Source organism: Copidosoma floridanum, unplaced genomic scaffold, assembly GCF_036245765.1.
Source record: "Copidosoma floridanum isolate Cflo_tuat_1 unplaced genomic scaffold, Cflo_Japanese_pri ptg000021l, whole genome shotgun sequence".
Lineage (NCBI taxonomy): Eukaryota > Metazoa > Arthropoda > Insecta > Hymenoptera > Encyrtidae > Copidosoma > Copidosoma floridanum.
In genome coordinates this window covers 31,681,417-31,696,363 of record NW_028321898.1, presented here as the reverse complement: position 1 = coordinate 31,696,363, position 14,947 = coordinate 31,681,417, and the positions used below count along the sequence as shown (strand labels likewise).

The window sequence follows — 14,947 nt, the reverse complement described above, 5'->3', positions numbered from 1 at the left end:
TTGTAACTTTACCTTAACACTGTGCTCAATGACACTGCTGATTACTTCATTAAGTGTGTCTATTTTGGACTTTTTACCAGTTTTGACGTTGTTTTGACTATTGGGTATTAAATTGTTTGTGGCCTTATTTGCACTGCTATTACTGGCAATCGTATTATCATCAGAGGAGTGTGGATCAACGTTCTTGGGTGAATCAGGATTTGAATTACTGCCATTGGGTTTTTGTGAGGGTCGGATCAATAGCTCTCGTAAAGTCGAGTGGTTGCCATCCTGATCAGAGTCTGAGTCGCTATCACTATCGTTTTTGTCCTGGTTCTGTAGTGCCACATCAGCTAGCCAATTCAGCGGAGAGTTCTTGTCTTCTCCATTTGCTCGGCTTCCGCTTTCACTCGAGTTGCTGTTACCGCTATCCCTCTTTCGTTGCTTCTCTGGCTGTAATGAAAATTTAAAATTACAAAAATGTTTTTTTTTATGATAGTTTACGACAAAACTATTGGACAAGTTTAATCGTTGTTCAGTGTTAAAAAGCTCATTGAAACTATCATAGTTTTTTTCAAGCAAATTATAATTTCATCATATAAAAAGTTATTTTGACAAATCATAAAAATACGCAAGTATGTATACGATACCAACCTTAATTTCCAATTGTGCGTTTCCGTTTACGACATAGACAAGATCACCTTTAATTAAGTTGCGGAGATTTTCATTTATAGGTTTGGGTGTTGCATCGCAACTGCAAAGTTTAGGAATTCCCCATTCGCTCCTACATTCGTGTAGTCGCTGATCTATCTGAACGAGACAATCTGCCGGAATAATCTGGGTAAGTAACAGCTGTTCTGGCACATGGGTTTGACGATTTGCGCACAGCAGCCAAGCATACTTGTCTCGTCCTTTGCTGCTTTCAGTCCAAACCGTGTTCTTGTTCTTACGAGCCTAAAAATTAATGAAAAATAAGTCCACGACCAATACTCGACAAAAAAATTGATATTTCTTATTACTACGTCAGTGTTAAAAAGCTCGATATATTGTTTGTCTTTCATCTTTATCAAATAGTAGATTTACATCATTTTGAAAGATACTTGAACATTTTTTTTGTATTCAAAGAAAATTGTATTAACTTACTTCATAGCAATCGATGCATACGCTAAAACCGCACTTGCCACAGGTCCAATGATAATTAAATAATGTTGTTTCACAGAGGTCACACATTTCCCGCACACCTTTCACGACTCTCTTCCAGATTAATGCTCGATCGACAAGGCCTGCATTTGCTGATAGATAAAAAATAAGTTCATTACTTTTTAAACAAAATAAATAGTTGTGGGTATATTTGGCAAAATCTAAAACTTCGTGTTGACAGCACGATTGCTTTTTTTTTAATCATACCAAAGGGTGACAAAATATTTTTAAAATACAAAATTTATTAAATAAAAGAAGTTAAAAATTTCATACCTCTTGATATATGTTCTTCGATCACGCGTTTTTCCTGATGTATCAAATCACAAAACTGATCGCCTACTTGTCGGATTATTTGATAAGCTAATTCGATATCAAAGTCACCTTTATCCCACTCCTTTTTGCCATCCTGTGTTTCTTCCGTATATTTATCCCGCTTAATGAGTCTGTTGTCTATTCCCGGTAACCAAAGCTGTCTATCACTCTGCAATTAATTTTTAAAAAATCAATTTTTTTTTCTTTAACATTATTAATAAAAAATTAACGGTTATTCCACTTACTTCATCAGCATCTATGAAAGGATCATTAAAGCCCGCAAAAATTAGGGTTCCAGATTTAGTATATTGCATTCTTCGAAAAGCGTAAAATCGACAAAAAACGACGGAACTCTGAGATTTTTTTTCTATTTTGTCTCGTTGGTTTTGGGTTAATCTGCATTCACGGCACTTGGATAATCGTGTACATGGATAGTCGTTACACACTTCACCTTGAACCCAGCTTTGTCCGGATTTTAATAGTTTTTCTTGATCAGGCTTGTCTTCTATTGTACTTATTCGACTGTTTTTTTTCTTTTTATTTTTATTGCTACTATCACTGGACTTCTCTACTCGCTTTTTTTTTTGACGAGGTTGGTAGTCTTCTTCTTCTTCTTCTTCTTCTTCCTCTTTGATTTTAATATCTTTTGTGCTCCTTGGTTTTCGTCCTCGTTTTTTGGGGACTTTTTTATTACCTGCAAAAGAAAAGTTTTTAAATAAAGCTAGAAATTTAAACCTTGTTTGCGAAATAAATATAGGAACAAAAAAGTTTTTTTGGACTATAGTTCTATTATTTATTTTATTCACATAATAAGCGAATTCAACAATTTAATATAGTTTTGTAAGCAAATAAATCTTCAAGGCTGCATGCATTGAATTTAGTTGTTTCAACAAGCTATGCGTGAATGAATTTTTTTTAGCGCTGGAAAAAACGTAATTTTATTCTTGAAAGGTAATGTGATTTCTTAAAGTATAAGCATCTAGCTTTCCAACCCAAGAGATTTTTTCATTTGTGTTACATTGCTAATATTCACGTGTTAGCAATGAGCAAAAGTTGTTAAAGGAGTTAGTATCATTTTTTAATTTTAGTTACATATGTATAACAATAGTAGATAGAAAATGAGAAGCGAGAAAATTTTCTCCGTACTAAGTTCTCCTAGAGATTTTCTTTCATTCCCTTAAACACAAGCACACAATTTAAGTTGAACCATCGCGGAAATGTTTTCATTTCTTGACTTCGTTATTATTAATTGTACTGGAGCTATTTGTAATAAATGATAAGGCATAATCAAGGGAACTTTGTCTGCTAAACAAGACGTACAAGTGAAAAAGTAATGTTTGGCTACTCAGTTGTTTGTTATCTACGACTAACCATTTCCCGAGGATGCTTTGTAGGAATCAATTGTCGTGGATATTTGCATGATTGCTCGAGCGGGAAATCTCTGTTCACTGGAGTCGCTCACTGATCCAGCTTCGCTCTCGTTGCTGGACTCGCTACCAGCAGTTGCACCTCCTCTACTTTGCTTCTTTTTCTGACGGCGACGCTGTTCCTGCACGGCTGTTTGCTGTTTCCAAGCGGCTCCCTTCTTTCGCTTTACCTACCACACAGACATAGATTATTTTTTAGTACTTTTTTGCCACTTCAAGCCAATTTCTCCACTTTTTCTTCATTACTGTATATTTTATTTTTTATTTTTTAACTTATTTTTTCGAGCTCACTGTTAGCACACGTGTATAATTTCTGCCCATTTCATGTCCTATTGAATAGACCTACGTGTATGTGTATATGCATTGTTTTCAGTATTTTACTACTGTAATTACCTACACGACAGGCGCTTGGATTAATTTTGTAATTCCCTTATCTATAGCTATTTGGTAAAGTAGATAAAAACTAAACGGTGTTATCAGTCTTAATAATATTTAATGACGGACAGTTACTTCATATTTTGTCTATATTCATCAGTAATACGAGTAAACAGCAGTCAGTTTGTGGAATTAGTGCATTAATGTTACTCCTCCCCCCCACTCGTAAACTAACTTGAAATTAAAATTTGTAGTATTCGTATACTACTATAACTATATTCACTACATCATGTGTAATACGTATAGGTAGAAAAACACAATAGATTCAAGAAGTACGAACATTCGATCGACCGTTTAAATCATAAGAATAAGGTAAGCTTTAAAATAAATTTAATAGGCATGTAATTTAATTTCAAAATAATAGGCATAATAAGTAATACGTTGTAGCGTTTAAGTTTACAAATTGTGAGAGATAATGAGCGAGTACAAACAAGTTCGAGGTTAGGAACAATTGATAAATACGTATATAGGTAAATAAAGCATTATCTTTATTTGTGTAGGGTGATTACGCATGATGCAACTAAATAAAAAAATTAACCTACCAAGTGGGCAACGAAATTGTTTTCCTCCATAACCACGTTTTTATCCGCCATTATAGCTCTGAACGCACCAGAGGTTATCCCGAGCCACGAGAGAGGCAACACAAACGAGGAATATAAAAGATTTGTAGCGCTCGGAGTCTCGGACTCGACTACTCATATGCATCAAGTATGAGTACATTCATCACGAAACAGTCACGTAAAGGAAAGAGCTGGTACACACAACAGCATCGGCATGTTTCGACTAGATCCTTGCCTTATTCTTTCTCTGCATATTTGTATAGGTATATACCCAAGGTGACTTGCTTGTAAAGACAGAAAGTTTAAGGTTCGGAGACGTCTACGAGACTAGCAACACGCTAGCAATGGCGCGCGGCCATCCCCTCGGTCCCCTCGCGCGCATACCGCCCCGCTGCCCCTATAAGGGATAAGGGCTATAAGTATACATTTTGTACATATATACATATTGTAGGTACAGTTTGACCGCACCGTCGTGCGGTGCTAGCTAGCGTGCTCTCACAATACCCTTTAATGGAAAAGAATGCACATGCGGTAAAAATACGAAAGAAGAGTTAACTCTTTGTCTTACTTTGTTAGTTTCATTGGCCTTGGACCATTGAAATTATACAACAAAATAATCGTGATTCCAGAATGCCCAACGCACACTCACTTACGCTTTATATTTGGGTATATGTATTTTAGTCCCCTCAAGTTCATGGCACATAATATTTAAATCAGAGATGCCTCGTTTCGGTCCTACAACTACAGCTACCGTATTGCATAAACTGAGGATCGAAGATCGAGCTTTACTTTGGTATATAAATTCTCGATAAGTATAACCACATAGCCGAAATTCAAACCCAAGTTCCTTTCAGCCGAGACTTAACTTAAGAATCTCATTTTGTATTACTTATTGAGAGAGCGCCTGATGCATATGAAATTATTCTTATTAGCTGAATGACTAACGTGTTTCGCCAATCACCCGTTAAGTACGGGGGCGCTATACTGGCTCTGTTCGGAAATGATACGTTGGTTAAGTTTTTGGTTGGTACCTATCCCCACCCCGACCAAGTGCGTCCAGAGCGCGAAACTTTGAACACTGTATCCTTGCTAAGGAGCTTGCTTCTACCTTGTACTATGGTTAATTGTATTCCATATTTTTTATCAGCAGGAAAAAATTTATGTTCTGTATGCAGTTGTGTGAGTTTATACAAGACTTTTTTCTAACAATGTTACGTGCTCGACTGTCAAAAATTTTGAATAAGATTGTCATTCTTTTATGACTAATCTCTTCATTCACGAATACCACTACATTAAATTTATTGAAACGAATACATGTTTAATGTTGCAGTTAAAATGCAAAGCACTGATACAGGTAAGTGGTCAAGTGCCCCACTGCTCATTGGCATCAATTTAAGTCACGAGATAATCTTAAAACTTTAATTCAATTAATGCAGTACGTAGTATTTTGTTTTTTCAACTTACATTTTAGAATTTAGCACACTCCATTTTAAACACCAATAGTTTTGTATTTATGAATTAAGAATAATGCATTCATTAATTATAATCAAGTATGTGTGCGTTGCATTCTCAATGGCATTCAACATACTACTAACCAATTATGATTCATAATGACATATTATCTACCACAATACCTTATAAATCTTAACCCTTTATTTTTTATCACTTACTGCAGTTCTTCAATACTTTTTTATTTCATAAATTTCAATGGGATGTGCATTATTCACGATTGAAAGTGAAAATTGTTTATTTCTATATGATCACAAAAATGTAACTGTAACGACGTATAATTCGCTGGGATGTATTTAATAGCAGTTTGTAGTCGTTAATTTATTTACCAACAGTACTACTAAATAAAAAAGTATCAAAGCATAGAAATGGTCATCAACATGACATAATGTACTACGAAAACAAACACATTCATCGTTTTAACCAAAATTTCAACATCTTTTTTTCCCCACCAACTATAAAGCTTACATTCACTCTCGTATAATTTTGAAACCAACTTTCCACTTTTATTCTAAGATACGATTAAAACTATTGTTCATTGAAATGAAAACAATATGCTGTTCCGCATCAAGTTCATACTCAACATCATTTTAATTTGCAATTTCAAAAAAACGAAAAAATCTCTAGGATACACAGTTTTTGCTCTGATAACACTGATGCATGTACAAAAAAAAAGTAGAATAGAAAGAGAACAAAAAATTACCACTATACAGATAAGTACTGTATGTATGCTTGTTAAATACAGAAGATGAACACTTTGCATTTTGTATAGAACAAGCTGTGCAAGTAGTTGTAACAGTAAATATTAGTAGAACACAAAAAATGAAAGGCTTCTTTTGCTTTTAAAAAATCAGCTAGAAAGTAGTTAAAACATTTTTTAAATTAAAAGATTTATTTACTTAATTCATTATCAAATGGATTACGGTTCATCAGTATATCTATGACTAGGCCGTACTTGTTCCACGGGTTCAATGCATCTTTGAGGCACCGCAATAATAGGCGATTAAAATCTCTTTCAACAATAAAACGTGTGTACAATAATATGAATAAGTACAAATGGAAATACTTCAAAAGTTCAACAAAAAAAATTTAATTGACAAGAATTTTTTTCATGTAGATCTAATTGAAATTATATTTGAATATTGGGCTCTTTTAAGTCAGTTGATTATTTAATTAGCTTAAAGTAAGTACTGGAAAGTAATATAGCAAAGATTAGAAACAATTGATAAACAAAAAAAGGTTGAAGTCCAGTTTAACTGACACTATACTAAAATATTTTGTTTTTCATGATTGTAGAGAAAAAAAAGTAGCAAGTGCATATTTGTAAACTTACTTTATTTTTATCGAATTCAACACTTATTTCTAGAAAATGATATTTACAAAAAGAACTTAAAATGTAAAATAGTTGAATAAAAACGAAATCCATTGATAATTTAAACATGAATTCTATGCTTGAGTTTGTGGTACCTGGACTAGTGACTGTCCGGTTCACTTCATTTCTGCATGCAGTGGTTTAATGGATAAGCAGAATACGCAAAACAGCAGAAGAACGGAAAAAAAGAAATCGAAAAAAAAACAACTCTGAAGAGGTCATCCAGGTCATGGGTTGCAAAAATCTCATACCTTGGGTTGCTTTCGCTTTGGCGGCGCCTTCCTTTCGGGCTCGCTGTTTGAGGACTCTTCGTGGAGGCTCTCAGAGTTGGGAGCCGGGACGGTAGCAGCAGCAGCAGCAGCAGTAGTAGGAGCAGAAGCAGCAGCAATCGCGTGCCCGTTAACCGATTCTTTCACAGGCGTTTTGCGTTGCTTGATTGGCACCTTTGGTTTGCTGATACTGTTCACAGCCATACTGCCGACATTGTGGATTGAATTGACAGCGCTGGGTAAGCTCGTGGTCGACGTCGTCGTATTTGTCGTCGATGACGACGTTGAAGATACGCTCGCGTTTGTCGCTGCTGTAGTGGAGTTTACGCTGTTGCTGTTATTGTCTTTACCTGTGTATGACATAGTAGAAGAAAAAAATATGTATATCATTAGCATATTCGTCCCTATGGGGTTCGAAAAGCTTTTGACTGATAAAATTTTTTCTTACCAGTACTGCCATTGGCCTGTTTGTTAACGGCGATATTAAGGGGTAGAGTGACGCAGGAGCCGCTGCCAACGACGCCAACGGTATCCTCGGCACCGTCTTCGCCCGAGTGCCGCTGAAGCCATGCTTTTTTGAGCTTGTGCACAGGGTAGCTGGTGGTGCTGGGCGGTCGCACTGGGGCTGGACTGTCAGGCTTGGCCGGAGTGCCGGGAGCGCTAGGCGCAGGACTCGGAGCCGTAGATGACGGGACTGGCGAGGCCGAGGCGCTTGTCGTCAGTGTCGCCGGATTCGTCGCACATGGAAGCGAACTCACGCTACCGGTCGACGAAGGCCGCACGGTGCCATCACCGCTGGCCGTTCGGGGCGCTGGACTTATGGAAGAAGGAACATTCACCTGGCTTTGGCTATTGGGCTGTGTCAGCAGGGCAGTGTTGACGAAGCTGGTGATTGAAGTCGCCGCCGAGGCGATCAACGGACTGGGCTCACCGACTCTCGACAGCACCAGCGGACTGGCTGCGTCAGGAGCCCGTGTCGTCATCGTTGGCGTTGTTAATGCCGTCATCGTCATCGACGTCGCTGTCGTCATTGTCGTCATAGTCGTCGTCGTCATCGGCGTTGTTGTCGACATAATAGTTATCGATGGCGTCGTCATTGTTACCGATACATTCTGTGGCTGTGGCTGTAGCTGTGGTTGTGGTTGTGGTTGCGGTTGCGACTGTGGCTGTGTTTTCTCCTCTAACCTACGCTTTTTGGCTTCCAGGGATATGGGCTCGCTGCCCTGAGGCGTGCTAGATTTGCGTTTTGGCGAACTAGATCTCTCTACGCCGAGATCCAGTGGCTGCGTCTGAAAGTTGCTATTATTGTTGCTGTTGTGATTGTTGGCACTGCTACCGGTCTGACCAAGCGGCGAATGGCTCTGTGGATGATGGACAACCGGATGAACCAAACCTGGTGGCAGCCTAGAAATCGGGGTGAGAGCACTAGCCGGTGGCAGTAGATGCATCGGAGCAGGCAATTTTCTACAAAAAAAAAAAAAAAAAAAAAAAAAAAAAGAAGAAGAAATCGTTAGTAAATATATTGGATGATCGCAACACTGATGTACAATAGGTTATCTGCTCGAATAAAACCACATCGTTTGCTTACCCTATGCTGGGAGCAGAGTGGAGCGTCGATGGCGGTGGCAGAGGCTTGGGTGTCCCGTAGCTCCTCGAGTCGTAGGGACTGCGACTCGAATGAGCAGGTGGTGGCGCCAAATGTGAAAAATGCGAACCCTGCGTTGAGCTCGAATGATGTATGGCCGGTTGCAGAGACGAGGACATAACGCTGCCGCTACTACTGCTCGTGCCACTAGCACTGGCTTTGGATGTCAGTGGAAGCGGTACCGAAGATGCCCCCGAAGGTGCACCGGGCGAAGACGACGAGGACGGACCTATAGTGTTCGTCGAGCCCGAGTCCGGAGCTCGACAGACTGGCGTTCCAGTCATTATACCCGAACTCGGCTTTCCGTAGATATGTGATGGCGCTGGACTGCTTACCTACATAAATAAATTTGCTTTTGTTTATTTCGAAATTTCTAATCTTATTTTTTTCTTACTATATTATTACGTATTTCGTTTTCTTTCGGAAAATAACGTAGTATTAGTAATAATACCAAATAAAACTTAAATAAATTCAAATACTATTGAACGCACGCTAAGAGTACGCTTACCTTAGGCTTGGAAGCAGTAGCAGGCGCAGGGTAGTGCGAAGAGGACGTGGCGCTCGGCTGGTGCGAATGATGATGGGGATGCTGCAGGTAAGCCGAGAACGGGCTCTTCGCTTGGTGTGGTGGGTACGCAAGTTGTGGCTCGGGCCTCGTGAGGTATCTTGGCTCAGGCGGCGATGGGTGCGGAACCTGCGAGACCGATTGAGGCGAGCGGGAAGGCCGATTGACCACTGATGGATTCTGCAGCAGTCCGGGAGCAGAGAGGTGAGCACTACCGGGGCGATTGTGATGACTCGACACCTGTAGCTTCGAATCGTTGTGCTGTAGGTGGTGCTGCTGTTGCTGCTGTTGCTGTTGCTGTTGGTGGTGGTGGTGGTGGTGATGGTGAGCGTGCGGGCTCTGTGAGGGCGAGCGACACTCGTAAGGCGATTTGTGCTGAGAAGTTGGTATCTGCGAATAAAAAAAAAAACATTGAATGCCACATACGGAGGTATTACTTTTTTTTCTGCAGTTTTTTTCCAACACAATATAAGGAGATAGGTATTTACCGTCACGGGTGAGACGTTCATGTAGGACATCATCTTGGGGCTAGGCGAGTGCGCGGGCGCGACAACAGACTGTTGCTTCTGGTCGCGGCTGCCCTCGTTTTTGACAATGACCGAGCTCTTGTGGTCGGATGCCGACGACGAAGACGACGAAGAAGACGAGGTCGACGACAGGTTGGTCGAAGCTGAGGCCACAGCCACCGATGGCGAGGGCGAGGAAAGGTGCGACGGCGGATTCGACAGCACCTCGACTCTACTAGCGTGGCCTCGACTCCTGCCTATCCCCACGACGTCAATGATGTCGACGACACTAGACTTGTCGTGCGACTGGCCGGCCGTTGGCGTCGAAGACGAAGACGATGAGGACGGAGGAGGCTTGCCCGGCTTGTTGTCGTGCTGGACGTAGTTAGCGCCGCTCGGCTGGTAGCCTGAATAGCCAAACAAACTGATACTGGGCTCTGCCTTCAGAGTTGTCGGGTGTGCCTGATGGATCGACTGTTGCTGCTGCTGTGGCTTGTCGTGCCTGCTAGACACCGAGGGCGGTAGTGACGACGAAGACTTTGAACTACGCGCGTGGGCCGGCGGAGGATAGTCCACCTTGCCTGGCACGCTCGACGGCCGTGAGACCTGTAACGATTGCAATCAACATTAGAAAATATCCTGGTATGGTGCATCTTGTAGGGGTGACATTGTCCAGTCAGAGACTTCAACGCGTATAACCTGTACCTATATACATGAACGGGGATGTGTATATGCACACTATGAAGGTACAGGACTTAACTGTTGTACTGTCGCGTAACGGGATACCGTACTAAGCCACAAGGTTTTGGCTGACCCTATACATACTGCATACACATCGAGGTATTTTACGATTTAAGTACGTGTATAGACACCTACGAGTATACTTGCACACATACATGTATATGAAAGATAAAACAACGAATGTTGGCTTTGATGATAATTGCTACGCGAAAAAAAAAAACTCAAACCGCTGTTAGCACGTCTGCAAGTCTAGACCGAATAAACGTATAGGTAATAACTAAACCGGATTGTATGAATTTATTCCCTAATCGGTAGGTTACGCGTATATGTCGATGGCATTGAAATGAGAGAGCGAGAATGAAATACCAAATGTGTGCCTATACCGTTGCCTACTTTTAAAATCTCATTTGACCAAACATTTAAAAATTATAATTAGGTACAAGTACTAACTCACCTATACGTGGATGGATAAAGTTGTGTATATAGTTATATATTTGTAGCGAGTTCATCAACAAACCTGAACTGGGGGCTGGGGAACAGCAGCCGCGCGGAGGTAGGCGATACTCTGCTGGGCGGCGTACTCGCTTGCCTCCTGCTGCTCGCGATGGGCAGCCAGCTGGTGCTCCCTTTCCTCCCGGTCACGCTGTTCTCGCTCCCTTTCTCGATCACGCTGCTGATGCTGCTGCTGCTGCTGCTGGGATACCCCCACCATAGCGTGCTGCTGGGACTGTTGTTGCTGCTGCTGCTGAGCCGCGCCCGGGTGATGGTGGTGCGAGGCGTGCGATCGTCCAGTTGAGTGTGGCGGCGCCAAAGGTATGAAGCTCTGCCAGGGTATCACGTTCCTCTGCACAAACGAATAAGGCATCTACTTCAATCTACGTTGCTCGCTTATTTCACCATTCATATATTTTCAACTAATGTCTTCTTACGACAGAGCAAATCAAACATTTTTTACAATGGCTTCTTTTTTTTTTTTTTTTTTTTTTTTTTTTTTTTAACTTAGTAAACCCTACGAATTGTTCAATATTTTTTGAAAAATTGTTTCGATTTTTTTTTTTTTTTACCGTTGTAACGAGACTCTTGGGTTTAGTCTTATGCGTGGACGCTTCGAAGAAAAATGTTTTTAAAATTACCCATAAAAGGCGTGTGACATTTACTTTCCAAAATTATCGCGAAAGCTGCACCGATAACGAACGGCAAATGCCTCTGTATATGTTATTTTGTAGTAAAAATGTAAGTCAACAGTGTGCTTATCAACACGGGAATCAATTCAATAACAAGTAAAATGCTGGATCTGACTGTATGGCAACTTTCTCGCTTTCATATTCAGTTAGGGTATGAGTTATTGGATTTTGAGTCTTTTTTGAAGAAGAACAAAAAAATATACAGTGTTAACAGTCAAGTATGCCAGAAAACAGTTTACCACGTATTTCCAATTAAAAAGCAATAATAGAAAAATAATACCAAAAAAATTCATTAAGACCGACAGGTATAGATTACGTAAAAATTTGTTCCATTAACGAAGTGATGTCCTAAGGGTATGACATGCATTTTGAACGTAATAGTTTTACTACGAAGTGACGTGACTTCAAACTTTGACGAGCTGTACCCTGGTAAATTATTATTTACGTGAAAAAAAAGTACGAGTCTCATTATTTTCGGGTAATCCACCTGACCGACCTAGGGGAAGTCAATTGTTTTTTTTTTTCCTATAGTAAAATAAAAAAAATAATGAATATGTACATACTCGGCTTCCAAGGTCACATTAACACGCATTATACGGTAGTTGAACATTTTCATGTACAGTGTACCTGTACTGGAATAATTATTATACGTACCCGAATTTATATATCCTACTGTACTGACGTGCATCCTGCGTGCATGGGAACGAAAGTCGCGAAGATAAAAACCGAAGCGAGCATGCGAGCAGCCGGTTTCTTTTTTTTTTTTTTTTCTTTTTTTTTTTAAGTATACTTGATTCTCCGGACACCGTTAACACGACTATAACGTTGGCATACTTGCACCCGTACTATACCGCTTTGTTACGTATACCTATTAGGTTAATTGCTGCGCACGGCACTCATTTTTCACATCACCTGTTTCCGTCTTTGTTTCTTTTATTGATTTTTTTTTCTTCTTTGCTCGCGATAAAATCCATCCACCTTTGTTACTTTTATTGTGTGTTTGTATAAAACTGTGCAGTGACTTACTTATTTTCGATGGGGAGGAAAAAATTTGATGCATCTAGAGCACGAGACTAAAATAAACTTGTCATTATAACAACAAAAAAGTAGTTTATCAGCCCTGAAAAGCGAATTCTTTTTTTTTCCAAAAATGTGGTGCATTAAGTAGTTATTGCAGGAAATTTTGTTTCCTTTACTACTATTTTATAAGGCAAGACTCAAACAAATGTTTCCCAAACAAAACGTTAGTGCTATGTTCTTAGAGAACGAAGATTATTACAGAGTATTTAAACAACAATTTCAATACTGTTTTTCAACACTGTGACAATTTTTTCTCTCTCAAGATATAATGTATCATTTCGCTGATAAAAATGTTATTGAATGTCTGCTGCGTTATGAGTAATAATAATAAAAAATGTCTAAATTTAAGTGTTTAAAATAGTGTCGATACCCAAGTCTGATTGGATGAAAAATTTTGGTAATCAATAGCGCTACGTATAATAGCGTATAAAAAGTATTCAGCAAAAAAAAAAAAATAATAAATAAAATAAAAAAACAACTACTTTTAGTTTAAAGAATTAGTAGCGATGAAAACAACAATAGCGGTTAGTAATAGAAAGAAAAAGAAAACGAGGCGGTTTCTTTTGCCTTGCAACATCAATAACGAGGCAGGATCGCAGGATGCACATGTACCGTACACATGCGTACAGTATATAATAATATACCCACACGTCAAAATAAAATAAATGCGGCGCGTGTATACATGTGGGCAACGCGGGCAGCTGATACGTTCCACTATGTATTTATTCACCCTTGCGTGCACAAGGCACGCGTAACTTGTTTTTCCTTTTATCGCACGCGCTTTTTGCACCCAAAAAAAAAAAAAAAAAAAAAAACATGTGTTGCGCCGAGGACAGTTTTTAAAAAATTACAGTCGACCACCTGCGTTCAATGTAGTTACTTTACAACGAAAAATTAAAATTTTTACAGTTACCATTAGTAAAAAAAAAAAAAAAAAAAAAAAAAAAAAACACTGAACAGTAAGTTTAATGGTTATTTTTACCAATTGAAACTGCAAAATATTCGACTGTTAAGAGTAAAGTCACTAATGTAATACAGGTTGCTTTTTCACCTTGATTCCAGCTCGTAAAGCTCAACTGAAACTTTTCACAGTGTATCATCTGTCAAGGTTTCGCGTGTACGTATACGTATACACACATGCATAGGTACAGAGGGGATGAAAGGGGATAGGGTGGACAGGTTTTGTAAGTGTACCTATAACACACGCGTTACTTACTTATTCTAGCGTGAACAAAAAAAAGAGAGACAGGTGCTGGAATGTGCATCGATTTCACTTCTGGGTTGAGCTCCGAAAAAAAAAGATCTCACTTGCCCCTCGCTCCTTTTCTATTGCCCCTGCGTTATAACCGGTTCCTCCACACGAAGAGGACCAAGATGAATACAATACCAACACCTATGCTCGTTTTGCGTTCATTTTTATTCAAATTGATTTCACGACAACTTTTTTTTCGTTACGTGTTCGTTACGTGCACGAGTCGTCGAAAGGGAGGACTGGGTGTCACTTTTAACACGTAGTCTTGTATATAAAAAAAAAAAAAGAGGGAGATGGTATGTAAGATTTAACATGAAAAATGTAAATTAAATAATGACAGGACCACACCTTCATTAAATTATGTTTGCCTCGATGTTTGCAATGATTTAAGTTGTAAGTAAAAATGTATGAATAAACGCCACCTGTGTTGCTCGCATCGGCAAATAAAGTGTGGACACGTGAAGCAAGTAACTTACCTTTTGACTGGCCTGCCTCAGGGACTCCTCAAAGTGCCTCTGCACCGCCTGATCGACCGCCCTCTGTTTCTCGAGCTTCTCGCGTTCGAGCTTGGCCTCGCGCTCCCGCGTTTCCTGCAGCTGCTGAATGTCCCGTAATTCCGCGTCCCGGCGCTCCCTGAAACAAAATTACGGTCACGGTCACACACTTTGTCATTATTTCATTTTTTCTTTTCTTATCATTATTTTTTCCAAGTCACATCTAGGCACACGAAATACATTTCCTTCGTTTATTACATATATAACTAAGCTTTGTGCAAAAAAAAAATATGCACAGCACTTCCATATCTTAAAACTAAACAGATCAGCTCAAATTACGTAGAAAATGAGATACATTGAAAAAAAAAAAAAAGTATAATCGCGTTAAGCAGTATCGATGAGACTTGAAGCCACCCT

At 39.6% G+C, this 14,947-nt stretch overlaps 1 protein-coding gene and 2 non-coding genes across 3 annotated transcripts in view; all 3 read right to left on the bottom strand.

The window, feature by feature from the left end:
- The window catches only part of Kdm3 (Lysine demethylase 3), a 111,747-nt gene that overhangs the window by 4,241 nt on the left and 92,559 nt on the right, over nt 1-14,947 (bottom strand). Inside the window, exons 9-22 of the mRNA XM_089594868.1 lie at nt 14,513-14,669; nt 11,038-11,385; nt 9,762-10,385; nt 9,217-9,663; nt 8,652-9,043; nt 8,171-8,527; nt 7,512-8,041; nt 7,046-7,413; nt 2,863-3,088; nt 1,737-2,185; nt 1,453-1,660; nt 1,123-1,271; nt 630-933; nt 13-428 (exon numbers count right to left, since the gene is read on the bottom strand). Coding sequence (XP_089450994.1) covers nt 13-428; nt 630-933; nt 1,123-1,271; nt 1,453-1,660; nt 1,737-2,185; nt 2,863-3,088; nt 7,046-7,413; nt 7,512-8,041; nt 8,171-8,527; nt 8,652-9,043; nt 9,217-9,663; nt 9,762-10,385; nt 11,038-11,385; nt 14,513-14,669 — 4,975 coding nt within the window. The remainder of the gene's footprint in view (nt 1-12; nt 429-629; nt 934-1,122; nt 1,272-1,452; nt 1,661-1,736; nt 2,186-2,862; nt 3,089-7,045; nt 7,414-7,511; nt 8,042-8,170; nt 8,528-8,651; nt 9,044-9,216; nt 9,664-9,761; nt 10,386-11,037; nt 11,386-14,512; nt 14,670-14,947) is intronic.
- LOC111643177 (small nucleolar RNA SNORD36) lies at nt 510-583 on the bottom strand. The gene has a single exon (XR_002759660.2). It is a non-coding gene; the product is annotated as a small nucleolar RNA SNORD36 (small nucleolar RNA).
- On the bottom strand, nt 998-1,073 carry LOC149374280 (small nucleolar RNA SNORD36). Its single transcript, XR_016293204.1, has one exon. It is a non-coding gene; the product is annotated as a small nucleolar RNA SNORD36 (small nucleolar RNA).